The sequence below is a fragment of the Pelodiscus sinensis genome, chromosome 7 (genome assembly GCF_052426305.1).
Source record: "Pelodiscus sinensis isolate ZL-2025 chromosome 7, ASM5242630v1, whole genome shotgun sequence".
Lineage (NCBI taxonomy): Eukaryota > Metazoa > Chordata > Testudines > Trionychidae > Pelodiscus > Pelodiscus sinensis.
The window spans coordinates 18,707,526-18,734,719 of NC_143058.1; the positions used below are offsets into that span (position 1 = coordinate 18,707,526).

Genomic DNA, 27,194 nt, shown 5'->3' on the forward strand with positions numbered 1-27,194 from the left:
TTGTCCATTGACATGGAACACTATGGTAAATCTCTAGCTGTGGCAGATATTTCTTCAAGAAATGTTGGTTGCAGTGGCTCCCCATCTGAAAATGCAGATGCTGCTAACACAGGATAGCGTTACACCAACTAGCTCATTTTGCCAGGATATAAATGTTACGTTGTCATTTGGGTTAATGCATTATATTGCATCCTTCAGACATTAAGAGTGTAAATATTTAGTTTTCTGCAAGCTGCCAAAGGTTTATGCTCCTTGTGAGTTTCCAAGAACCCCTATCCCCTTCCAAGTAACACACTGAATTCCAAGAGCTAAATTGTGCCTTTAAGGCACAGTCTTGTGTTGAGGATGCTGCAGAACTACACAGTCTTCCCCAGCAAGCTCCCTTGAGTGCAGGCATTGCAATTACTAACAGTCTTCATGTGTAACCTCACTCATGCGCACCTGCATAAAAGCTCAGCTGCAGTCTGGCACTAAATTAAATGACATCCTACCAGCACCTCATCTTCCACAACACATTCCCTCTACCCAACTCCACCGGGAGAACTTTGTAGCCTTGCTAATAAATATCTCATAACTCACAAAGAGAAGAGAGGAAGCAAATCCCTATGATTGTGTTTGTCCTTTCACTACATCAATCATTAGACATTCCATGTAAATTGACAATTTATCAATAGGCAACTCTGAATGCCACTGACAGTCTCAGGCAAAACCCACTGAATTTGTAAATTCCTGAACAGATTTGAGTAATGTAACCATTATGGCATTCTTTTCTCCCTAATCCAGTTGGTTAATTTCCTAAGAAAACAAAAATCCAAATATTCAAGGTATTTGCAGCTTAATTCATGTGGCAAAGCAGTCATGGGATCTGGGGATGTATTTTATACTTATCTATATCATTCAGATCTTCCTAGATAATGGGAAGAATAAAATCATGAATTATTTCAGTCATGGAATAAAAGACCTAACTAGTACAGATCACTGGAATCATCAGTCTTCAAGATCATAAAGCAATTTTCTCTTCTGGAGTTCCTTGTTATATTGTGTATCACTTACTCAAATGAGTCATCTCAATAAAGCCAATGGGATTACTCACTTACATAAGTAGTGTTCAGTGAGACCTGCAATTATTTGCCACCTAACATTTTGTAAATACTCCTTGTATATATCCCCACAAGGAAACAGGGAAATCCTTCTATAAATCACACCAGAGTAAATTTGGAGTAAACTACTCCAATGTAACTGAGAGTAGAATTTATTTTTTATAATCTGACTGCTGTGAAACACTCATTGCAAGATTTTTTTTCCCTGCCTAATTATAATCCCTTTGGTTTTTTGGCAAATGGAATGTACTGAGACATGCCTAACAAGGTTTATAATGAAAGCCTTGGTAATTACTATTCATGGTACAATCTGATAGCAGCTGAAGTGGTGCAACACAATTAAGGTTTCTGAAAAAGTTTTAGCTTAAACTCGCCAGTTCATGGATACTGTTTTGGGTTGTCTTCTCCTCATGTGCTTAGTAAGGTGTCTTTCATATACAGGCCATCTTCACTGTAAGTCCAAGATACGTTCTAAAAACCTTTGACTTAAAGCAAAACAACTTAAAGCAGGGACTTTTTTCCCCACAGCTGACTTCCATTTGTGCAAATAGGTTGGGGGGGGGGTTGGTTTGGGTTTTTTGCACAGCTTAAGGGCAGGGAATGGGCTGACCTATAATGCATCAGTTCCTACAAGTGTCAACAACTTTAGTGTGGAACAGATGAATATTGGAGTGACTTATAGCATGGACACCCTGTACTAGAATCAATTTTGTCAGCATTCTTCAGGTTCATTAGAATAGTTACTGAACTGTGATGACACCATATGGAATAAAACAAGACTGTCGATATCAGTCACATTACTTTCTGGCTCAGTTAACATACAAAGTGCCTAGAATATAATTTTAAAAATGGTCAGAAGTACATAGTTTTTTCACATTTAAAATCAACTGTGTACATGTCCGAGTTACTGCTATTTTGAATTAAAATAGAAATATAGTTCTTATAAAACATAGTAAGTAAAAGGTGCATACGGATTTCTGCTGTTCTATACCAGTTTCAGATCTTTGTATTCAATCCTTAACGTCAAGTTAATTCACAGCCTTAAAAGGATATCATAGCCAAATTTGTGGAGCTTAACCCAGGAAATGCATACTATTTGTTATGCTGATTGTCCGGCTGAGTCTCATTGAAATTACTCCTGATAGAAAATATTCAGCATTATTTACTTTAATTCACACATAAAACCATAAACGCTGCATATCCATCATATATAATAACTAGAAATCAGTTGTGAAGAAACAGCTACACTGGATGCATGACCTTGGCAATTTGGCTGCTGAAACGAAGGGGAAAGGTGTGGGGGTGCAGCAGTGTTGCAAACACTGGCTTGAAGTGTTTTCCATTATATCCAGGGTTTACAGTTGGTTCAATGGCTCTCAGCACCCTCACTGTACAAATTGTTCCAGCACCCCTGCTTGGCAATATGCATGACATGTACTGTTCTGTAAGCAGGCCCACTGACAAGAGGGAGAGGAGGAAACGGGGCAACTGCCCCAGGGCCCAGCAATTCAAAAGGGCCCACGGCTCCCAGCCACTGCTGCTGTTGTGGCAGCGGCAACGCCTGGAGCCCTGGGGCCTTTACATTGCTGCTGGATTGCCACGTGGTGTTCTAGGCAGCTCTAAGAACTGAGGAGGGGCATGCTGCAGCCCAGGATTGGCCACTCCAGCCTCACCCCTTCAGTCTGAGACCATGCCCCTTCCAGGAGCATAGAGCTCTCCCCACTTCCCCTCCACACCTTGCCCAGGGGCCTGGCGAGGCTGTAGATTCCCCTGGCTCTAAGTCAGCTGCTGCTCAGAACTGAGCACACTTGACGTTCTTGGAGTGATTTACCCCTAATTTTCCTGTCCTACCAGCAGGGGTGAAAGTAACAACATTTCTTACAGGTACTGTCCTATTGCAACTCAGGTCTCTGCCAGCTCTTTAAACAGCTCCCTGCTGGCTTTTGGCACAGCTCAGCCATCTCTTGCCAGAGCTGCGCACCAGAGAGCACCCGTTTACTTTCACCTCTGCCTACAAGAGCCAAAACTTGCTAGACTTACTCAAGTGAGCTGTTGCATTCACTTTAACAGCACTACTGAAGTGGATGTGTGTCATGGAGATGTTCGGGAACTGCCCAGTTTGAAGCCAGCCAGGGTAGCTCCTCTCTCTGACCACACTCAAACCAGGGCAAGAAGCTTCCACAGCTTTTTTTCTGAAAATAAGCATTAGAACAACTCTTGTGCAAGAGGGAGCAGTGTGGACTGCTCCTTCTTACGCAAAAACCCCTTGTGCAAAAATGGTGGCTCATTAAGTATGCAATTGAGGCACAGCGGTATTCATCACCAAGCCTCATTTGCATATGTTCTTGTGCAAGAAAGCGCAATGTAGACGTAGCCAAGGTTTATTAGTGGATAGGGACAGAGTGTAGAACAGAACTTGTCAGCACAGAAGACAGGAGACATTCAGTGAAGTCCATCTGTGGGGGAGAGGAGACCAGAGCCAGGGCTCTGACTCTCCCCCTGCACTCCAAGCTCCCCAAAAAATGGACCTATTTCCAGCTGCCAAACGCCAGCCATGCCCATTGCGCGCTCTCAGGCTTTTGTCCTGTTTTCTGAACAAAACGTGTCACCTAGTCACATCCCCCTCCTGGGGCTCAGGTTATGAAGGGCATCAGCCATTGTTTACATTCAGGCAGCTGGACAGCCTCACCTGCCTTGAGGGTCTCAGCAAGAGTCATACACCCAATTCCCATCACCATCTAGGCCTTGGTGCAGCACCAAGGGAAACAGAGGTACACACAATTTCAGTATAGGACAGTAAGCCTCACCTACCACATAACAAGGTGAATAAAACCCACTTCCTTACATGATGACAAACAGAATTGAACCCCAAAGAAGTAATCATGAACCACCAATGTTTCATATAGCGTTCTTCTTACATTACAAGACCCTTGGGAGAGAGACTTTATCTTCCTACATGTTTGCATAGTGCCTGGTACAATGGAGTCAATTTCTCAGTTTAGGGCCACCAATGGTGACTGTAATACAATCAACAGATAATAGTCTTAATTTCACCAGCACTTGCTTTATTTTTTAGCTTTCACTAGTCTGATTTATTCTACTAATTTTTATTTCTGTCTCTCTCCTTTGTAAGAGTGTTCACATTATGTACTTTCCAGAGAACAAACTGTATTTCTACAGCATTTTCCTTGTTTTTCCTCATGCCACACAGCAGCTACATCTAGACTGGCATGATTTTTCATAAACACTTTTAACAGAAAAGTTTTCCATTAAAAGCATTTGCGAAAAAGAGCGTCTAGATTGGCACGGACGCTTTTCCGCAAAAGCACTTTTTGCAGAAAAGCGTCCATGCCAATCTAGACGTGGTTTTGCGCAAGAAACCCCCGATCGCCATTTTCGCAATCGGGGCTTTTTTGCGCAAAACAATACCGCATTGTCTACACTGGCCCTCTTGCACAAAAGCTTTTTTTTCTGAAAATAAGCATTTTGCCCGAAAGGGAGCAGCATAGCATTTCCGCAAGAAGCACTGATTGTGGTCATTTCTCCTTCCAGTTCCGTATCTTTCTCCGTTTTTCTTAATTGTCTTTCATGACTATCCTTTCTGCAGGAGAACTTCTCTGCCTATCGGCTGTGTTGCTTTCATTTCATTCTTTCCCAGGTTCTCAGTTCTCTTTCCAGCCAGGTTCAAACCATGTTTTATGATTACTGCTTCCCTACTACTTTGGCAATTTAGAGCCATCGGCACCTCGGGTATTTTGGCAGTGGGAAATGTGTCAGGCTGACATAGCTCTGGTGATAGATAGCCAAATTCTCAGCTGGCACAACTCCAAAGATATCATTGGCATAAAGCCAGCAAGGTATTTGGTCCAATGTTATTTCTATACCAACTGCAACTAAGCCTGCAGCATTGAGGCAACTGATCTGAAGTATTAATATATATCCTGGCCGGCTTTCCGTTACCCACATGAAGCTGAAATAACATCTATCTAGCCCCAGCTCAAACAAATTCCTATCTCCATGTGTTTTCCTCTTCTCTTTCACCATCCCTACTGGCTAATGCACTGCTGCTTTTCACAGACCGTTTTTTAGTTCTTATATCCATAAAGATGCCAGTGTGCAAAAAGCTGAATTATCATTTGCAAGGAGCTAAGCAGCTTCTGCTTGCAATGAAAACAATGGAACCGAGCCCTACATTTGCATCAGATGCTCCATTGATGGACACCGAGATGTGTCCATCAGAGTTAGTACTGAATATTGTTAATACTGAATCTGTTTCCCCTTACGGTGCCATTGCTAGGTGCTGATAATAGGATAGATAGATCATTGTAGTCAGCAAAAGACCAGTGAATTCAAGAGCATATATGGGATATCAAATGTGAAGGTGCTTAAGGACGGGCATTGTATTTTAGGTAATTTGTAACACACACAGTGAAATTAAAAATGAATGATTTGAGAGGCAGCCAGCCAGTTTGAGACAATGATGAATGAGTCCTATGGTTATTATTTAATATTAATATTACAATATTGGCTAGAAGGTTCAGAAAATATAGTAAGGTATGTAGTCCCTGCCATTGACAACTTATATCAGGCTTTTGTAATGTATTATAGAAGCTGCAGGTGATATTTCTAATTATAAATAGATGTGAAAACATGATGCAGTTACTAGCGCTGTAATACTGCATATTGTCTCTATGCAGAGATGATCCGTTGCTAGATTCTTGCAACTGTGAAGGCTGTAGAGTCAGTTTTTTAAGCTCAGTTCTCTACTAGACTAAATAACTATGTAATATTACACTTTATGGCAGTGTGTACACCAGATGAAATGTTTGCCTGACTCCGAGTTTCCCTGCTTTTTCCTAGTATGACACTAAACCTTTTTGTCCTTCACATGTTTTGATGTGTTTAATTATACCAATAAACTGCTTACTTATGTCTGTGATTTAAATTATATTATTGGATTTAGTTATGAATGATGGTTTGAAAAACCAACCTACACGGAATTGCAGCTGTTCAGAATGTTAGCAACTGCACAGGGAAGTGTGATTAGGGAATAATGTCATTTTAATGTGCATAGGAAATATGTGGGCTTATTCTTCATTGAAATTGTTCACACTCTGAAATCTAGTTTTAACTATCAGACTACACAGGCATCACCACTCATTTAAAAAAATCACAGCCATGAATCAACACAGACCCATGGTAGTAATTTTTGAATATTGAAAACAGCTGAAGGGAGTCTTTTTTTTAAAAAAAAAAAACCCATACCTTCCTTGATATACAACAGAGCTAACTCATATTATAAATTGGTCAGTATAATCTATGGTACTGACCAAATGCTATTACAGCATCCTTTCGAATGCAGGAGGAGAATGGTATTGATATCTGTAGAATCCAAATTGGCCAGGTTGGAAATGTTTCAGGATGTACGTACTTTTTTTTAATTGGCTGAGCATTTCTAAATTCCTCATAAAAATGGAGATGAGTTAGGGCCAACAGGAACACTAAATTAGACTTTTCAGCTATTTATTATCCACTTATAAAAGCAGAAAAACATTACTCTAATTTACTACATTTTGAAAAAAAATTGAACCATATTTGCTCATGCCAGATTTTTGCTCTTTACTGTTCTGTCCACGGCTAGATTGCCTTACAATCAGCTGGAAGGCATATGAACATCTGCTCATTGTGCCAAACCTTACTGCAACGGAGAGGGGTAACTAGGGATTCCTTTCACACACATGAAAGTGAATAAGAGCCTCATTGGAATTTTTGTAAGATTCTTTTTCACTGCAGGTTATCAAAGCCACATATATATGAGCAAGCAAAAAAAATAATAAAACACACACAGCAGACCCTGATGAACTCAAAGGAAACACTTCAGTGGGCTTTGGATCAGACTCCAGTAGATTTCTAGCAAAGTCCACAAGATTTCTAATACTTCACTTTTTATAAATAAAGTTTAGGATATATAAAATAGCTAATGTGTGTTTGGATTTTGTAGCTGTATGCACAGATATGGGTGTGTAATATATATACACATATATATCTCCGTACATGAGAGTAATTACATAAATGCTTACAAGTTTTTATTGGCATAAAATCTCTTGTATCTAGGTCTGGCTCTTAACTAGGACATATCACCATGAGAAGTCCATTAACATCTATTCATAGTGGAAAGCACTACTCAGTGCTCTTGTTTGCAGTAGTGGGTCACTAGGTTTTCAATGAAAGTTGCATTCAGGGCAATTAAGAACCAAGCAAGAACTGCAGCATCTAGGGCTCTCTTTTTAGCCATTCTGTTTTGTAGAACATCTTCATAAATGTGATACTTTTCCAGGTGACCATTGAGCCAGTGAATTTATAAGGTGTTACTCTTCTATACACAGAGAGGTGCCCTTAATTGTGGGTGAGGGTGGGTTTTGCCTTTTGTGCATCACTTGTTTCCCACATGCACTGCATAGCTCAGACATGACAGACATTGTAAATATAAATGATCCCCATCATACAACATATACAAATGTAACTGTTCATTTGTTAAAACTGAAATATGTATAATAGACCCAACCTACAGGTCAAATATTAGATAAAATGCAGGGTCACTGGAAACTTTTGTCATCTCTTCCTAAGCAGAATATGATCTAAAAATCCTGAATGTGTCCCAGCCTTTCCAATATTTTTGGCTGTTTTTAATTTGTGATTTGATGCTCTGTGTTATTTAACTGAGTTTTCAGTTCCCTGAATGTTAAACTGAAAATAGAATTAGATGATTTTTAACATTTTTGTCTCCAAATATGTACCATCACAAAACCTTTGTATCTTTACCTCATATAAAGTCCTAATAGGCTTTCAGAATGATCTCTGCTCCTCTTCCTCGCACAATAAGCAGGAAGCCAGTGTGCACTGCCTGCTGTTCCCAACCAGGATCCAAGTACCCTTACCCATAGAAAGACAGTATCCCAGGTATGTTTCCCCATTTAAAACACAAATGGGCACGTTCACTGGGTAAAAAATGTTTTTGGCATCCAGTATTTGATAAACCTAGAGTCCATTGACCAAATTCTGCCTATAGTAAGTGCTGTAGGATTGGTTTTCCCAGTTAAGCTATAATGCCTTGCATGCCTTCATTATCTGTCATTCCATGGCAGCATACAAAATAATTGTTCAGAAGGAATTGTAAACCCATAGTGCAATTCATTTTCCTATGCAGAGATTATATATTTCTCCTTAATACCACAGATTTTGGGTCAGAATACACCACATGCAGTTAAAAAAAATGCAGTAAAAAAAAATCAAAGTACGAGGTCTCTGGACTTTGTGGTGTCCTTTTCACTTCTATTTAGCCCAGTACCATAGATTAAAAAAACCATACTGACAGTTGGTTCTGACATTATTCGCAAACGACAACAAGCGACACACAATCTTAGCCGCGCTGAACACCATGCCATCCAGAGTCTCAAAAACAACCTGGACATTGTAATCAAACCAGCTGACAAAGGGGGTGCTGTGGTCATTATGAATAAGGCCGACTATAACCAGGAGGCAACCAGACAACTCTCAAACACCACATTTTACAAACCTCTCCCCTCTGATCCCACCTTGGACTACCAAAAGAAACTACACTGTCTCCTTAAAAGCCTCCCCACAGCTACTCGGGAACAAATCCTCACAGAATCACCTTCTGACCCCCGACCAGGATTGTTCTATCTACTTCCCAAGCTCCATAAACCTGGGCACCCCGGACGTCCCATCATCTCTGGTATTGGCACGCTCACTACTGGTCTATCCAGCTATGTAGACACTCTTCTCAAACCCTTCGTAACCAATACCCCCAGCTATCTCCGAGACACTAAAGACTTCCTAAGGAAACTACAAAACATCGATAACCTCCCCAATAATACCATCCTTGCCACCATGGATGTAGAAGCTCTATATACCAACATCCCACATGAAGACGGATTACAAGCAATTAGAAACACTATCCCAGAGGACACTACTGCCAACCTGATAGCAGACCTATGTAACTTTGTTCTCACCCACAATTATTTCCAGTTTGAGAACAACTTATACCTCCAGATCAGCGGCACAGCCATGGGTACACGCATGGCCCCACAGTATGCTAACATCTTTATGGCTGACCTAGAACAACGTTTCCTCAACTCCCGTCCCCTTTCACCCCTCCTCTACCTACGGTACATCGATGACATCTTTATGATCTGGACGCATGGCCAAGAAACACTGGAGATATTCCACAGAGATTTCAACAACCTACACCCCACCATCAACCTCAGCCTGGACCATTCTACACGAGAGATCCACTTCCTGGACACCACCGTACAAATCAACAATGGAAAATTAGACACCACTCTCTACAGAAAACCCACCGACTCATACAGTTACCTACATGCATCCAGCTCCCATCCAGAACACACCACACGATCCATCGTCTATAGCCAAGCCCTTCGATACAACCGCATCTGCTCTAATCCCACTGACAGAGACCAGAAGCTTCAGGATCTCTACCAAGCATTTATAAATCTCAACTACCCACCCAGAGAAATAAAAAAGCAAATTGAAAGAGCCAGACGAATACCTAGAAACCATCTACTTCAAGACAGACCCAAGAAAACTAACAATAGAACACCACTTGTCATCACCTACAACCCCCAACTTAAACCTGTCCAACACATTATCAATAAACTACAGCCTATATTGGAACAGGATACCATACTCAAAGAGGCTCTGGGAGACAGACCCATAGTCTCCTATAGACAACCACCTAACCTCAAGATGATTCTTACCAACCACCACAGGACATACCACACTAATACCAACCCTGGTACCTTCCCTTGCAACAAACCCCGTTGCCAGCTTTGTCCACATATTCATTCTGCTGATACCATTATTGGACCTAACCAAGTGAGTTATAAGATCAAGAACACATATTCCTGCGCATCCAGAAATATAATCTATGCTATCATGTGCCGAAAGTGTCCGTCTGCTATGTACATTGGACAAACATCTCAGACACTTCGCCAAAGGATTAATGCCCACAAAACAGATATCAGACAAGATCACAAAGAGAAAACAGTTTCTTGCCACTTTAACCAGAAAGGACACTCTCTAAATGACTTAGCCACCTGCATTCTGCTACAAAGACCTTTTACATCTGCACTTGAAAGGGAATCCTCTGAACTGTCATTCATGTTAAAATTCGACACTTGCCAACAAGGACTTAACAAGAATTTGAACTATCTCACCCATTACCAAGACAGTTTCCCCAATTATCACCTGTAATACCATTAACTCACAAACATCCCACTCTCCCTACCTTTAATATCATCAATTCACAGACACTTACCTTCCTTCCTCCTCCTCCCCCCCCCCCCCGCATCCCCCTTCTGTTCTGCAATGTGATTTGTCCTTTTCATATTTGTTCATTTTTTTAATTGTATCCTTTGGTATATATGGTTGTGACTACTTTCTTCCACTATTTGATCTGAGGAAGTGGGTCTGGCCCACGAAAGCTCATCATCTAATAAACCATCTTGTTAGTCTTTAAAGTGCTACATTGTCCTGCATTTTGCTTCAACTACCCCAGACTAACACGGCTACATTTCTATCACTATTCATCATATGAGTTGGAGTGCAAATCTGATGAATTGGGTTTTACCCACAAAAGCTTATGACCTAATAAATGTTTTACTCTCTAAGGTGTTATAGGAGTGCTAATTGTTTTTACGGTTACTAACACAGCTAGCTATCCCTCGAGACTTTTTAATCATCTCAAAAAAATATCTTGGACCTGGAAAAGTTTCAGGAAAAAGGAAAACAAAAATTAGGAGTATGAAATGTCTTATGTGTGAGGAGAGATTAAATGATCTGGGACTCATCTTGGAAAAGTGATGACTAAGGGAGAAATGATTGAGTTCTATAAAATCATGACTAGTATAGAGGAAGTAGATAAGGAAGTGCTATTTACTTCTCAGGACACAAGAACTATGGGTCACCATATGAAATTAATAGGCAGCCAGTTTAAAATAAATAACAGGAAGTATTTCTTCACACAACACAGAGTCATCCTATGGAATTCCTAGCCAGAGAATGTTGTGAAGGCCAAGATTGTAACAGGGTTCAAAAAAGAACTAGATAAATTCATGGAGAATAGGTCTATCAATGGCCATTAGCCAGGAAGGGCAGGTATCCCTAGCCTTTGTTTGTCAGAAGCTGGGAATGAATGACAAGGAATGTATCACTTGATTATCTGTTCTATTCATTCTGTCTGGGGCACCTGACACTTTTCTGTAGACAGGACTAAATGAACTTTTGGTCTGACCTATTATGGCTTTTCTTATGATCTTAATGTTCACTCATTAGAAATGTTGAGAGCCTTGATCTGGCCATGTGCAAGTCTTCTGATGGGCGGGAGGTGGTGGTGTTAAGTGAGGCAATTACCCTGGGGGCTGGCAATTCAAAGGGACCCAGGGCTCCTGGCCACCACTGCTGCTCTGGGTCCTTTAAATTGCCACTAGAGCATTGTGCGGTGTACTCTGTGCAGCTTGGAGGGCTGGGGCCTGCACCATGGTCCAGGCACCTCAGAGGACCTGCTGCCCTGGCCGCAACCCTTCTGTCTATAGCCCTGCCCCTTCTGGGATTGCGGAGCTGTCCACCCCCCCAACTTTCCCAAGGGCCTGCAGAGGCTGTGGGTTCTTCTTGCCATATGCCATAGTCACACATTTAATATTTGGTCTCATAAGCCAATAAGATTCAGATGATTAAAAATAAAAAAGGGATGTGATACAGGCAGTCCCCGGGTTACGTACAAGATAGGGACTGTAGGTTTGTTCTTAAGTTGAATCTGTATGTAGGTCGGAACTGGCGTCCAGATTCAGCCGCTGCTGAAACTGATCAGTTTCAACAGCAGCTGAATCTGGACGCCAGTTCTAACTTACATACAGATTCAACTTAACCCCAGGCATCCCCAAGTCAGCCCGGGGTAGGGGCTTCCTGTAGTCAGCCACTGGTCAGTTTCATCAGCAGCTGACTTGGGGACGCCTGGGGCAGAGAAGCTGGGTGCTGCTGGGTTGGTCCAGTAACGCCGCCGCTCCTCGGTGCTCTGCCCCAGGTGTCCTGCTCTATCACAGGCCCGGGGCTTTGCTCCACGTCTCCCTGGTCTGCTGGGGGGGGCGCATTAGCTGCATCCCCCCAGCAGACCAGGGAGACGCTGAGCAAAGCGGAGGAGGACCCAGGCGGGACTGCGGCACTGATCTGGCTCCTCTCCCCCCATCCCCCCAGCAGACCAGGGAGACGCAGAGCAGCTTTTCTCGCCCCGGAGGATGCGGGCGGCGGGACCGGGCGTCCTGCCGCTCCCGTAGTCCGGAGCGAGAAAATCCCTGTTCGTAACTGTGGATCCAACATGAGTTGGATCCGCGTAACTCGGGGACTGCCTGTAGTTCATTAAAACATTGCTATTGCATAGGAACAGCAGAAAGCAGCTAAAACGGCGGTCTAGTGGGTTCTGTGTTGGATGGATGGAGAGGAACCCCTAGCTATTGAACCCACCCATAGTGGCTGCTGTTCACAAAGGTTACATTTATAACAACATTTCATATACATGAAGGCTATTTTCAACTCCCTCTCCCCTCCCCCTTCACTTTTCCAGACTAAAAAAACAATTTTTTTCACTCTTTCCTCAAACGTCATATTTTCTAGACTTTTCATCACTTTTGTTCCTCCAGTCTGTATTTTCTCCAATTTGTCCACAACATTCCCTAAGTGTGTGGTCTAGAAAGAGACTCAGTATGCCTTTTGGTGCCTTATCAGGGCTGATTAGAGTGGAAGAATTACTTCTTGTGTCTTGCTTACAATGCTAGAACTTTATTTGGATTATGTATCCAAAAACCTCAACTTTAAAAACATTGTCGAGTTTTTAAGCTCCAGATGTCAGATTTTTACAACCCCAAAGGGGGATTATGCACATCCAAGCTTACACCACTTTTGTCCTCTGCAAATTTTACCAACACAGATTTTACAGACCAGGGTTAAAGATATTAAATGGCATTGGGATACGGAGACAGAAAGCAGCGAGGCTCCATAGGAAATTAGTCTATTTGTTGATGGTTATCCATTTACAGTAACTTTTTTGAGATCGTTTAATCAGCTTTTACTCTAGTATATGCTACATTGATTTTGTATAGAATTGAATGTTGGGTGGTACAAAGGCAAATACCTTACACAAGTCTATTAATGTCAACACATTTAGCTTTTTCTGTCTCTACCTGAAAAGATGCCATTCAGTTTGATCGCAGTTGTGACAATCTGTCTCAAGAAAGAGGCTTTCATTTTGGTAAATAAGCTGGTGTTTTCCAGTTCATCATGCTCACAAATGAACACATCTGAGACTAGCAAATTATTAGATCATTCACTCAAGTTTTATACACAGAGTCAACTGAATGCCAAGAAATTGTGACAATGCCTCAAACTATTTAGGAAATGAGATATTGAATATCATTCAAATGTGGTCTCTGTTTCATGGTCTCCTGGATACCTCTGACACAGCTGTCTCTAGCTTTCCACTTTAAATGTTTCCTTTATATCCTTTGATCTCACATGCAGTTTCCATGTGGGAGCTGCTAACACCTTCTCTTGGCCCAACACTAATAGCTTTTTTTAGTTTAGATCACGCTGTATCAGAAACATTTTTGTTTTATGGAACTAACGGGATTTTTCTGCTTGATCTTTCACAGCATTTCAGTTTGAGTCACTAAGGATACATCCACACACAACAAAAACCCCACACAGCAACAAATCTGAGAGCCCAAATCAAGTGATGGGCTCATGCTGCAGAGCTGAAAATAGCACTATTGGTGTTCCCGCTTGGGCTAGATACCATGTGCATCACTGGTGGTGGGAAGAAGGCTCTTAGTGCAGTGGAATTTCACAGCAAGCTCTAAAAAGTCAAAACAGAACAGCAGAATTGCTTTGTACCTCAGTTTCCCATTTGTAAAGACCAAGATAGGCAGCTGTACTGAGGCTGCTGTTGGATCCAGGTTGCTGCCAGGCCCACCTGCTGCCCCCACTCCCAGCCAGCAGGGCTCTTTGGTCTGTGGTCCTGCTAGACTACAGATGTTGCCAGACCAGAGAGTCTGGTTTTTAGAGATTCCACCTGTACTTCCCTACCTCAAAGGAAATTGTGCAGAGAGATAAATAAAGCCTGTGAAGTGCTCAAACAGTAAGATAAATGTAGCCATAGAGCAAAGGTAGGAGACAGAGCAATAGTAAGTAGCTTGGACAGAGCAAGACTAAAACCATTCCATAAGGAAACTGGCTGCTGATGAGGAAGCTGTCACGCTATTGGATTTTAAAGTGAGCAGACAGATCACTGTTGCACCCACTGGTGCCACTCCCAAGACTTTCTACCATTTCGGTGGAGATGGGGAGGTGGGGGGGGGGGCAATAATGGGAGCGCATGGATCAGAGTCCTGAGCCAAACATTTCCAACATCAAGAGAATCTTTTGGTTTGAGGTGTGGGCATGTGCATGTGTTTCACTAACTGGGCTGTAAATTTCTAGGCTTTATGTGCGTATTTATTCAGTTACTTAGGTGCATTGTGATACTTTTACCCTGCAATTGCTTCAGCTCACATAGGCATCAGCAATACAACAGCTTGCCAAGAATCTCTCTCAGATGAAGCTTACCCAAACCAGTGGTGCAACAGTCAGATAGCTGGCATGAGCACAAAAAGCCGGGCAGCCCAGCGGTGAATCACGGGTTTGCAGCACTATGTGAATCAGCAAGCCTGACAAGCTTCTGAGAGCTATACAAGTTTGCCTGGTGCCATCCTGCCGCTCACACCACTGTAGCAGCTTTCTAGGCACACAGCGATTCAATCATCTGGATGAAATTGCAGTTTCTGGCAGTTCAGGCAGAGCAATACACATAAATTCTCTTATCATAAACTGTGTAAGCTAACTTTGGCTAAAGTACTATGACTACTAATGCCTCAATTATAGTTTTACTATCTTGGGGTAGTTGGTTAAAGTTTGGAAGAAATTTAAAAAATAAACCCTATTCATTGTATTTTCTTGATCACACTCATAATTGATCCTCAGAACTGCTGAGCACTCTCCATTTTGCTTGACATCTATTAGTGCTCAGCATTTCCCAGAATAAAGCCCCTTATCCTGAAGTCAGTTAAGAATTTTCAAAGAAGTGGAATGTACATGATATGAAAAGCATCATTTAGAGTGCTCCATTATTTATCGGGATATAAACAGAAGTGATGGACTGAAATTAAGAAAAGGGGAATTTAACAAAGAAATGAAAAGGCTTCCCTTGTGGTGAGATCAAGACTGTAAAAGAGAGTCTAGGGATGAAATGGTGGAAGCTCCATCACTGAAATCATTTAAAGCTAGTCTAGATACAGCACTGGAAAATGTATTGTACAACGCAATCCTAAATGGGAAGAGGATGGAGTAGATGATTTCTGGGTCTTTTCTCTGTCTTACATCTACAATCCTTCAAAGGTTTATAACTGGGACTGATAGGTTCTAAGTTAGGGTCTATTCCTCTTTCTTTTCCTTTTTCTCCACATGAAGAAAAAACAAGGAATTGCAACAGCCCTTTATTCTCAGTGTTTTCATTCTTCTTGAAAAATCCTAATGATATTTTATTAGAGTAGAATTTTGAAAGGTTGGTTGTATATTCCAGTTTCAGGCCATCTCTATCATAGATTTTACTTTTTCTAAAAATGCTAACAGGTAAGTTATACTGCCGGCATTAAGCAGCAACTAAATGTGAATGACTGTGCAAATCAGGAAAAACTGCAGTATCCTTTTCTGTTTAGCTATACACTTAACCATTGTTACAGGAGGTTTTTCTTGTTTTCAGATGGGAGTTGAACACTGTAATGCAGTGGTCCCCAACCTTTCGAGGTTGTTGGGCGCCAGGGGGCGTGGCCGTTTGCCCGCCGGGCGCCGGGAGGCGGGGACACTTGCGCCCCGGGGCCGGTGCTCCCCCCGCCAAGCGCCGCGCGCCCGGGGCCGGCGCTCCCCCCGCCAAGCGCCGCGCGCCCGGGGCCGGCGCTCCCCCCGCCAAGCGCCGCGCGCCCGGGGCCGGCGCTCCCCCCGCCATGCGCCTGGTGCCAGGCCAGCCCCGAGCACCTGGCGGGCGCATGGAAATGCCCCCGCGGGCACCGTGTTGGGGACCACGGCTGTAATGGAAAGCATGAAATCTTCTGAATGTAGGCCAAAATCTTACCATCAGTTATAGCACTAGAATATCACTGAAATCAACAGAATTGAATGGGTTTAACACAAAACAGAGTTTGGCTCACCAAGCAAGGCTACGTCTAGACTACAAAGATAAGTCAGAAAAAGATACATAAATTGTGAACCGCAATTTGCGTATCTTTTTCTGCCTTTCTGTCTGAAGAGGCTTTTCCTAAATTCCGCATTGTCTACATGGTGCCAAATTTTAGAAAAACCTGCTCTTTCAAGCCATCTTTCCTCATAAAATGAGGTTTACAGGGACAGTGAAAGAACACATACGTTTTTTCAAATTTTTTTTTTGAAAAGGTGGATGCATTCCTTGGACGCAGCATTGTTTTTCTGGGATACTGCTGATATCCCAGAAAAGTGCTACAGTCTAGACATAGCCCAAAAGAAAAATGACAGTTTTTGTTCTGTGCTCTGATATGGAATATTTAAAAATTTCATTTGGCATTGCTTTTATTTAGGCTATCATCTATCTATATTTCTGGGTTGTTTGACTACACAGTTTTTCATATTTAAATGTTTTAGGATGTTTATTGGATTCCTTTTACATCATGGCTGGAAGCTGAAGACATATATTCCAATCAGAAATCAGGCAAACAAAAAGTCATGAGTGACTAGCTGTGGGAATAAATTATCAAGGTAAATGGTAGATTCTCCATCTCTTGTGGTAAAGACCTTTTTAGAAGGCTGTAACCAATCACAAGTTACTGGGTTCCGTACAGGAGTAACTGGATGAAATTGAAAGGCCTGCGATATATAGGCAGTCAGACTAGACAATTTAATGGTCCCTTTTGGCCTCATAATTGATTAATCTATAAAAATATGCATGGCTTTTTTCAATCCTTTGTCTTGAATTTGACTCATTTAAAAAAAAAAAAAAAGCACAGAATCTGCCAAGTACTGACCACTTGGTTTTGGATCCAAAGTCTGTTGAAATCAATGGGTTGATTTCAGTGGGCTTTAGCTCAGATCCTTGCTGCAAAGCTTAAAAACAGTATTTAGCACACTCAAAACTGTTTGATAACTGCCAAGAAATGCAAGTGAGTGAAGACGAATCTTCAAAGAGGTTAATACACGCACACACAGTCACTAATGTGCATTTAATTCAGTCACAAGAATAGGAGCTACAAATGAAGCCATGCCAATAAAGGGCTGAATCCTTCTCAGGCAAATATTCTCATTTACTTTAGAATATATGCGTAAGGAAGGAGGTCTGAAGTGGTGCAAACATAGTCAAAGGAGTTTGGTATAGGCAAGTGCCACCCTACTGCAACAAACCTGTGGCTAAGCATGCTTCATGAAAAGCGTGAAACATGAAAAGCGTGCTGCATAACTTGAGCTCCCACATGAATTTCCAACATTCCTCAGAGGGAGGGGGTATCAACTAGCAGAAGGATGCACCTTAAAACACCAATGGGTCTCCCCACTGAGACACTGACACACACCAAAACAACTGCTGCTGATTTTCAGGATGGTCAAAGAGCAAGAGCTGTTATGAGCATACAAGGCAGGGATTATGTACAATAGCAATAAATAACCTGCAGGGCTCAAACACCACACAAGCCCCATTCCTCCCCCCTCCTCACACCCCCAACATGTAGGAAAAAAATAATTTCCTACATAATCTTTCAAGATTAAATACAACAGGAAATTAGAGATGTACCTCCAGGAAAACCTGACACCACAGGAGTTGTCTTTGTGATTTACAGCTGCAGTTGCCTCTCCTGCATGGCTATAATATGATGATTTTCTGCCAGTTTTAAGAGCTCTGGAGAGTGGACCAGATCACCCATCCAACAGCAACAAAATGGCCAAGCTATGGTAATGTTCTTTTGCTTAATATTGGTAGCATCCTGTAACATTAGATGCCTTCAGAAGGCATAACCAATTATTCTATCCCATGCGTTTGGGCTTTTACCTATAGCATAAGAGTGAACTCAAGCCAAATTAAAAATAAGTATTTAAAAAGTAAAATATATTTGCCACTTTGCCAATATACATCCCTAGCCTGAAGACAAGTTGATTTTTTCATATTTGGGATTATTTACTTTGCAAAGCATTTTATAAAGTATACTTCGCTCAGATTGGGCAAACAAGGATTTCTTAGCTATGGTAACTAGGGTTGTCAATTAATGCGCGTTAATGCCTGCAATTAATTCAGACCATAATTAACACGTTAATTTTTCTAACACATTAATTGCAGGCTTTTCTGCAGCACTGCCCCTTTGAAACACCACTAGGGTGTTTCAAAGGGGCAGCGCAGTAGAAGCCTGGAGTCCCCAGCTGAACCCGGACAGCATGCAACGCTGAAACACTGCCGCTGTGTTTCAAAGGGGCAGCACAAGCAAAGCCCAGGATCAGCTGGGGATTCCAGCTGATCCCAGGGTCCCACCGCGCTGCCCCTTTGAAATGCTGCGGTGGCAGCGTTTCTAAGGGACAGCGTTGCACAGAGCTGGGGTCAGCTGTAGATTCCAGCTGATCCCAGGTACCCATGGCTCTGCCCCTTAGAAATGCTGTGGAGGCGTGCAATTAATTGCACGATTAAAAAAATCATCTCTATTGATCGCGTAATTAATCACAATTAATTTTTTTTTAATCGCTTGACAGCCCTAATGGTAACTAAATACTGAGGGAAATCTTTGGGATACTATCAAACCAAGGCATGCTAGATATGTCTGAGCAATAAGCCCAAATGTACAGAGGAAGATTAATTTTAGTCACTTGCTTGTGAAAGTAACACCTTGAGACAAATAAAAAAAAGTTATAAGGCATTTCAATGGAAGAGCTCAGGATTTAGATGTAGAGTCCTATTCTCTGTTGGGCTAAGGAGCTTCTGGGGCCACCAAAATCCCACCAAGGATCATAACTAATCAGGCTCCAAAGAGGATAACTGAAATTTGTCTAACATTCATTGAAACGGGGTTTAAATTTTCATCACTTGTTACAGGCTCAGGCCTTTGCAAAAGAGAGGAAGAAGTGCCAAAATATACCCAAAAAAATGCTCTGGCAAAAAAAAACCTGTAATTTTCTCCCATTTTCAAATCATCATCTGTCACCACTCCACAATATTGTATGTGAAAAATGTTTTGCGTTGCTCAGTTGACACTAAGCCAGATTCAATCCTGGTTTAAGTGGGTGTTGATTTTTATGAATCAGTCCTGTGGCCCTTCATGGCATTTAGTTGCAACGTACTACATAGGGAATACCGCTAGAACAGATGTTAAAACTTCCTTTTTGCTGTGGAAGCCTGTTGCTTAAACTGGAGTTTGTGTATTTAAAGAACATTGGTCAATACTTATTTAGATGCTTAAGTATGGAGTTAAGAGCCTAATTTACGTATCCATTCTTGAAAGAAATGAACTGTATAACTAGTCTACAGGGTTATGGCTCACTGCTGTACTGTGTCAAACCATAATTATTTTGTTACTCTACTGAATCTTCCGCAATTGTCATATGCACAGACAATGGGAATTCCACAGTGTGAGTCAATGCAGAAGATGCAGTGATTGGATGCACTGCTGATCGGAGAAAGGAATGTTGTCTATGCTGTTCATGCCAGAACTATTACATGAACACACTTCAGATCCTGGCAGGTGCTAATTTTTTTGTTAAAATTACATGTAGATCAATGGTTCTCAAACTTCTTGGCTCAGAGTTCACCCTCCTCAATGCAGACCTTTCTGCAAACCACCAACCAACTACCCATGATGACAAAATGGGTGCAGAGGTGGTAAGGATGCAGGTCTGGCTCAGAGGTTGGGTGCAGGAGTGGGCTGAGGGTAAAAGGGTGCAGGTGCAGTGGGGATGTGGTGGGAGCAGGGGTTGGTTAGTGGAATGGGAAAGCAATGTCTGAGCATGAGGGTTGCTTACCTGGCTCAGTAGCTCCTGCCACACCCAGGCATCAACCCTGCCACGTTCATTAGCCATGATTCCAGCCACTGAGAGCATCGGAGAAAGTCTCAGGGAGATAGTTTCCCCCAGCTGGGGGAAAGGGAGCAGCAGCACACACTGCTGCTTCCTTCCCCCACAAGCCAAATTTGGCCTGCGAGGCTCCCCTCCCCTCCTGCTGCAGTGAGAAGCCAGTGCTGGCACTTCAACCTTGTGGGGGGAAGGGAGCATGGGGCTGGAGTGCCAGCACAGGCTCCCCATAGTAAGGGGAGGGTGAGCAATGAGCCCACGGCCCACTTGCAAAATGGGACCACACTTTGAGAGCCACTGATGTAGATGATCAAAACCCCTTAGTCATCACATCAGCAGTCAATGCTTCTATAAAACAGTTTGCATGTGTGTATGCATAGCTATGTAATCTATCTACCTATCAACCTTTCTTTTGACTAACCCAGACCCAGGCCCATCAGGGGTTATACAATCTCCACTCCTACTGATATTAATAAGATTGTTTGTGGAAGTTGCTCAGCATCTGACAGGTCAGACCCCAGTTTCGTTCTGGTGCAAAACAAGAACAGCACAAACATCACATACAAGACACTCATCCCAGTCTGAATGATGAGATGTGAAACAAAAGATTTTCAAATTCAATGCTGGTTGCAATTGCAGATCATCTTTCATGATCCTTCAAAGAGACATGTCAATTCTTTTAGTATCTTAAATTAAATGATCATGTGGAATCATTTTCATGGGAGGAAAGTTTGAGTCAGAGCTGCAAGCCTGTGACAATAAAATGAATGAAAATAAAATGAAAATGTATTGGCATCTTCACATTTTTGTCCTCCTTATTGCTATAATATCCTGGCTTCATGGAAAAGGCACTGTGGTCTTCTGCCAAAGTGAAAACCCCTGGTAAGTTTACTTACATGTATTCTCTGTGTGCAGAATGCACAGCAGCTGCATTGTTGTAACGCCACAGAACTATCACTGATGACAAAACGTCCAGGATAGCATCAAACTGAAAAGAATACATAGTTAATTGCTTTTGTGGGTTATTAAGGTGCACTGTAGTTAAACCAATGCATCTGTAATCATGCTGCATGGGCACAAAGTAGCTCCAAATAAATCATTTAGTTAAAGCAGGATTTACATTCATTTAAATGATCTTTATTGTGTACCATTACCCAACAGTGTATATCAGACTTCAGCCAGTCAATCAAGGAAAGAGCTTTGTTTATAATCCACCCGCATACAGAGTTACTTGGCTTAAAAAATAATTATTGAAATAATGTGGTCACCACAATATTTACAATTACTAGTGTATTTCTTATGTGGCATCTAAAAGGAAAAATGTCACCAATATTTCAGCAACAAATTCACAATTTTTGTTTAACAACTTTTGCTACGGAATATCATCTGTTTAGTTTCACTTTATGCCACATCTTTGGCAAAATCTTCACATTCACAACACTTAAAACATAAATTTTTTACATGTTTTGATACAGTGCCATCTCTGCTCAATAACTGACCCATTAAGAGTTTCTTCGCTGTCTAATGTAGAAACTGCAGGACTCTGACAAAAAAAGTATATGCTTCATTTAATTGGTGAGTTAAGCAATCCTTCTACATCATGCCCAGAATAATTCACAAATCTAATCCAAATTTTCTACAGAAAAAAGTCCCACTTTCAATTTCAAAATACAAAATATTTGACTTTCAAACTGTTTTTCATTTAATTAGGAATATTTCCTCTAAAGATAATCTCTACTGGGAATAAATTAGATTTTTAGAGACCAAAAATGAAATCCTGTCCATAATTAAGTCCATGGGAGTTTTGATATTGACTTCAATTGGAACAGAATTTCACAAGTGATCTTGGGGTTCTCAAACCTATGCTTACTCAGGGGATAAATATGCTGCAGGACCTTGCAATGGAAAATTGGTTCTGGTTTGTAATAACTCTCCCTTTTAGCTTTTGCTATAGCATCCACCATAAGCGCAATATCTAAACATTGATATAAATGCCATTGTCTGCTGGGAATTGAAAGCAGACCACCTTAATGCATTTACCTATTACTTATGCCATCACATTTAAATAATGATCAGTCACTGATTTTCTTCTGGATGCTTTCCTTGGCTAAGAAAAATTGTAGTCAGGGTTCAGAAATTGCGTGCAACATAACATCTCACTGTTTATGTAATTATAAGATTACTTACAGCAAATCCAAATGATGATGCACTGTACCTCATTATGGAGACAGCTAAAAGAAAGAAAATACTATTTAGCATACATTTAAAACTTCTCTTGGATATTTTCTTTCATTTAAGAGGAGAACTGCACTTTGAAAAGCAGAAAAACATGCACAATACATAGAAAACAAGTCAGAGCATAAATTAGCAACAAACCCAGCTTGCAAGGTTCTCATATGAATACGTATGCAGAAGTCTACTAGGAACGCACAGCATGCCATAGGAAACAGCGTTAGGGAATGAGTGGCCCTCTTTCTTCCAAATGGGAGCAGGCCAGTACCCAAGTATACCATTAAGGGGCATTGTGCTGTTTAAACAAAATGAGGTTCTGATCAAAGTTGTGCAGGGAACCAGAATTTCTGTCCCATGGAATTCTTTTGCATTTGAGGTGATTTTTTTTATAAGTTCCATAACAGAATGAAATGTCCAAAATGCAAAATTGTCTATAGAACAGAAATTTTGGCAAAAAATTCCATTTGAGAACCCCCAAAATGAATTCTTCCAAAACTTCTGGGCTGGCTGGTAAGCTAGATTCCCAGCTGGCTTCTTGCTGGCTGGACCATCCAGTTGGCAGAAAAGCCATAGAGCCAGACAACCTGGCAGGCCACCTGTGGAGCTACCCAATTGGAAAAACTAGCTGCCTTGCTCCCTAGGCAATCCCAGGAGTCCCCAGTCAACCAGCTCCAAGCTAGCAGAAAACCAAGCAAGTAAGTTTCCATCAAAAGCTGGCACCCATCTAGCAAAGTCTGTGTGTTTCTCTACGCCCATATTGTGTTTTGTATCCTAATCACTGTCATTGTACAGATTGTATCCACAGGCAGGAAAAACCATTACATGAGGAGGATAGTTGTTGCCGGTGTTGTGTCCTACTACAGGTCAGCCCTGTTTGCTTGGTTTGGCTCTTGCTCAGTAGTCCGGATGGAGTGATATAGCTCCTGTTTTCAACGAGGAAATAAAGTGGAGTACATAGAGGGAGAAATCATGATTCAAAAATAAATGGCTATTTATTCATTTTAAAAGTCACCCAGATTGGTGTTTACAAATACTCCCCTCCCCATTGCAATGCATATGTAGTGGAAGGAATTGTCTAAAAGTATTGATTCTCTTCCAGGGGCTGCTCTAATGAGCGCTTGCCTTAATGACATACTGAAAATTAGGTATTGCTTTTATGTCAAGACACAGAGTGAAAATGTCATTGAGGCTGGGCTTACAGCTTTTCAGTGTCATTTTATTCCCCCAAACAATCCTAAGAAATTTTCCTTCCCCTAAAAGGAATTAGCTGGTGTCAGTATATAAATAGGGAACACATTTTAAGCTTGTTTCATTCCATTCAGAATTGTTACACAAATTAGAACGCTTTCCTGATGGTTGGCCAGATAGCACAGGAACCATTAGCCACATATTCATGCTACATACCCTTGTTATGCAGCCCAAACTACATTCACTTCTTTTCACTGTGCAGTTCTTTTTAACACTAGTCCATAGAGTCATAGAACAGAAGAACTGGAAGGGAACTTGAGAGGTCATCAAGTCCAGTCCCCTGCACTCATCACAGGACTAAGCACCATCTCTAGAACATGCCTGCAATGATCTTCCCATCCCAGCTGGCCAAACTGGCACTTTCTCATTGTAATTCAGATTTAAAACAAATTAATTCCACTGTATACGCCCAAAAATCATTTTAGGATTTCTATCCCCTATTATTCTTACCACTGCATCTTCATGTTAAAGCAGGGAGCTATCTATTCAATCACCTCAAATGATCTTAATTGCAGTATGCTAATGTACACAGAGAGGTGTTCTGGCAAGTGGATAGAGCCTGAACAGAGCAAGTGAGCATATGTGGCCCCTGCCCGCCTGCACATGCATTATTACAGATACATCTTCATCAAACTTTAGCAGCACATGTCACTTTAGAACCGTGAAACCATGAGCAAATGAAAACAAACATTAAGGCAGGGATGGCAGTGTTGAAAGTTCCCCTTGCATTTTTGCTGGAGGCAGATATTGATACACTTCCAGATCTTGGCAGACCTGAAGGTGCTAAAATGCAGTTGCAGGGTGGAATGCCAGAATAATAAAAGTAGCAATCAACATTTTAAACAGCTGAAAAATACATTTTATTTTCTTTAATTACTTATTGGTTTTCTCGTAGCAATAAAAGACCATTTATCACAGTTACCATGCCAAACAACAATCAATTAGAGCTAAAGCACCCTTAGCTTTGCCTCAGGCCTATTAATACTTCTAGCTGATAGGTAATGTGACCAATAAACCTCAGCTAATAAATCACCATTGATTAGTCAGAAGGCAGTCAGAGAGTTTACAGGCTATAGCAGGAATGATACTTTTGCATTTCCATGCTACAGGTCCCGCAGCCATAGGATTCCCATTCCAAAACATAGCACAGATCAGACTATGGGTCCTTTTCCATGCAATGGGGAGGAAAATCAAACAAATGTGTAGTGAAGTGCTTCTTAGCTAGGTATTGCAATGGACTGCTGGCTGGGTCATCTCTGTCCTCCTGTCACCAGAGCACAACAACTACAGCTTTCATGCTACCGAAACGTGCTTACAGAATTATAGGTGTGCATGTGCAGTTATCGCTCAAGCTGTAGAAGCTCCTACACTAAGCAACAGAGGCCCCAGGTTCAAATCCACCTGGTGGTGGTTATACAGTCCTCCAGCTTTCTTACGCACTGATACTCTTCCTCTGCAATACATGCCTAAAACCCTGCCCAAGTAGTCTAGGGCAGCCCATTAATGGGGAACCACAACTCTACTGATTTTCACCAGGGCTATGTCTAGACTGCAAGCCTCTTTCGAAAGAGGCTCTTTCGAAAGATACTTTCAAAATATCCCAGGAACCTAGGAGCGGGACAGTGAGTGTATCCTATACCTACCCTCCAGGACAGATTTCCATGAGATGTGGCGTAATAGGTGGATGGTGCCACACAGACTGGAAGAGATCTACCTACAGGAATTTCCTCTCCATGTGTGGATTCTGGAAGGACAATGACAATCTGTCCCCCCCCCCCCCCCAGTGATTTCTTTAGAATTATGGGAGAGGTATGTAGGTGTCAGGTAAGATAGGTTCAAAATATACGTTTTGCAAAAAGGTTTCTCTACACCTAACGTTAATAGAAATAGGGACTGTGGCTCTACCAAGAATGTGGCATGTAACCCCTGCAGATGGAAAGGAGGAAACTCTGTAGGCTCCTTCACCCTACTCAAGCCTGCCCTGTAGTTTGTCTTAGGCCTTGAAGAGCATGGTCACACATGTCTAGATAGACTATTACTTCTTGCAGCAAGCACTAGCTCTCACAATGTATTTGTATACCTCTTAGCACAATGGGACCCAGATCATCGTTGGAATTCCTAGGTGCTATGGTAATACAAATAAACAATCTGATGAAGAGGAGTAGGTGATCTTTAGAGGGTTCTGTTAAATTTCTCAGGACCATCTTTCATTCCTGGTCTTTTGCATTGTTAATAGAAACATGAACAAAATATTTAAAATATAAACTTACTACAAGTTGAAACTCTCTTAACTGGGATTCTCTTGTCTGGCAACATCCACGGTCCTGTAGGACCATGGATGTTCCAGGACCAGAAAGTCCCAGCTGAGAGCTAGTGCATGGGAGCCCTGCAGGCTAGCAGGCAGTGGAGCCCCACACATGGTAGTGGGACTACCCAGTAAGGAAACAGGAGCCAGGTGTGTGGAGGCAGTGGGACTGCCAGGCACTGCAGCGGAAACCCAGTGCATGGAGATGGTGGGGCTGCCAGGCACTGCAGCGGGAACCGAGTGCATGGAGGCAGTGGGGCTGCTGGGGGCTGCCTCAGGGGCTGACAGCGAGAGAGGGGAGCTGGCCAGGAGGCCAGCAATCAGGCCGGGGCTGGAGGGAACTGGTGTCAGGTGGCCAGAAATGTCAATTCCTTGGTCCGGCAAAATCCCTAATCCAGGACTGACCAGATTCCGAGCGTGTCACACCAGGGAGGTCCAACCTGTAGAAGATTTACCTTAACTGGCATTGCACAGGACCAGGGCTGGCTGGGGGAAAGAGTGCAAGGAGGACTGTGCAGGCTGCCCACTGGCTTCTCCCCAGGCCACACAGGCTACCTGCTGGCTTTTCCCCAGGGCAACCTGAGGTGCCAGGGGTTGCAAAGCGGGTCAGCAGCTGTTCCATGGAGGTGTCCGTGGTGCTGGCCAGTGGTTACTCCCTGGGCTTGGCGCTTGCTGCTCCCCTGTAGTCTTTCATTAGTATAATTCAGAGGTTCCCAACCTTTTTGAGCATACAGGCCTCCTTTTCAATCTATTAAAATTTCACAGATTAGATTCCCTCCCCCCCCCCCCCCCCCCCCGCTGGGAAAGGGAACAAAAGAAAAGGATTGAGCCCAACATGATGGGCCCAAGCCTTACTTTTAAACTTTCCACTGACCCCCTGCAGTACCGTCAGACCTCCAGGGGTCCGCAGATCACAGGTTGAGAACCATGGGTATAACTGTCCCCTGTGCTTGGTGACTCCTGTGGTCATTCTTGAGTATAACTGTCTCTACGATCACTCCCCTCTCTTTCCCTTAGATGTGAAATAATCACTTTCCACATATCCCATTGTCCTGCTCCCACCACACCTTGACCTGGTAAGAGGAAGCCTCATATCAAATTTGGTGGTTCTAGCTCTT

General features: G+C 42.3%; 1 protein-coding gene across 1 annotated transcript in view; it reads right to left on the reverse strand.

Moving 5' to 3' along the window:
• Window positions 1-27,194, reverse strand: part of TMEM163 (transmembrane protein 163) — a 176,232-nt gene that overhangs the window by 65,841 nt on the left and 83,197 nt on the right. The window contains exons 3-4 of the mRNA XM_075933280.2: window positions 22,479-22,522; window positions 21,188-21,279 (exon numbers count right to left, since the gene is read on the reverse strand). Coding sequence (XP_075789395.1) covers window positions 21,188-21,279; window positions 22,479-22,522 — 136 coding nt within the window. The remainder of the gene's footprint in view (window positions 1-21,187; window positions 21,280-22,478; window positions 22,523-27,194) is intronic.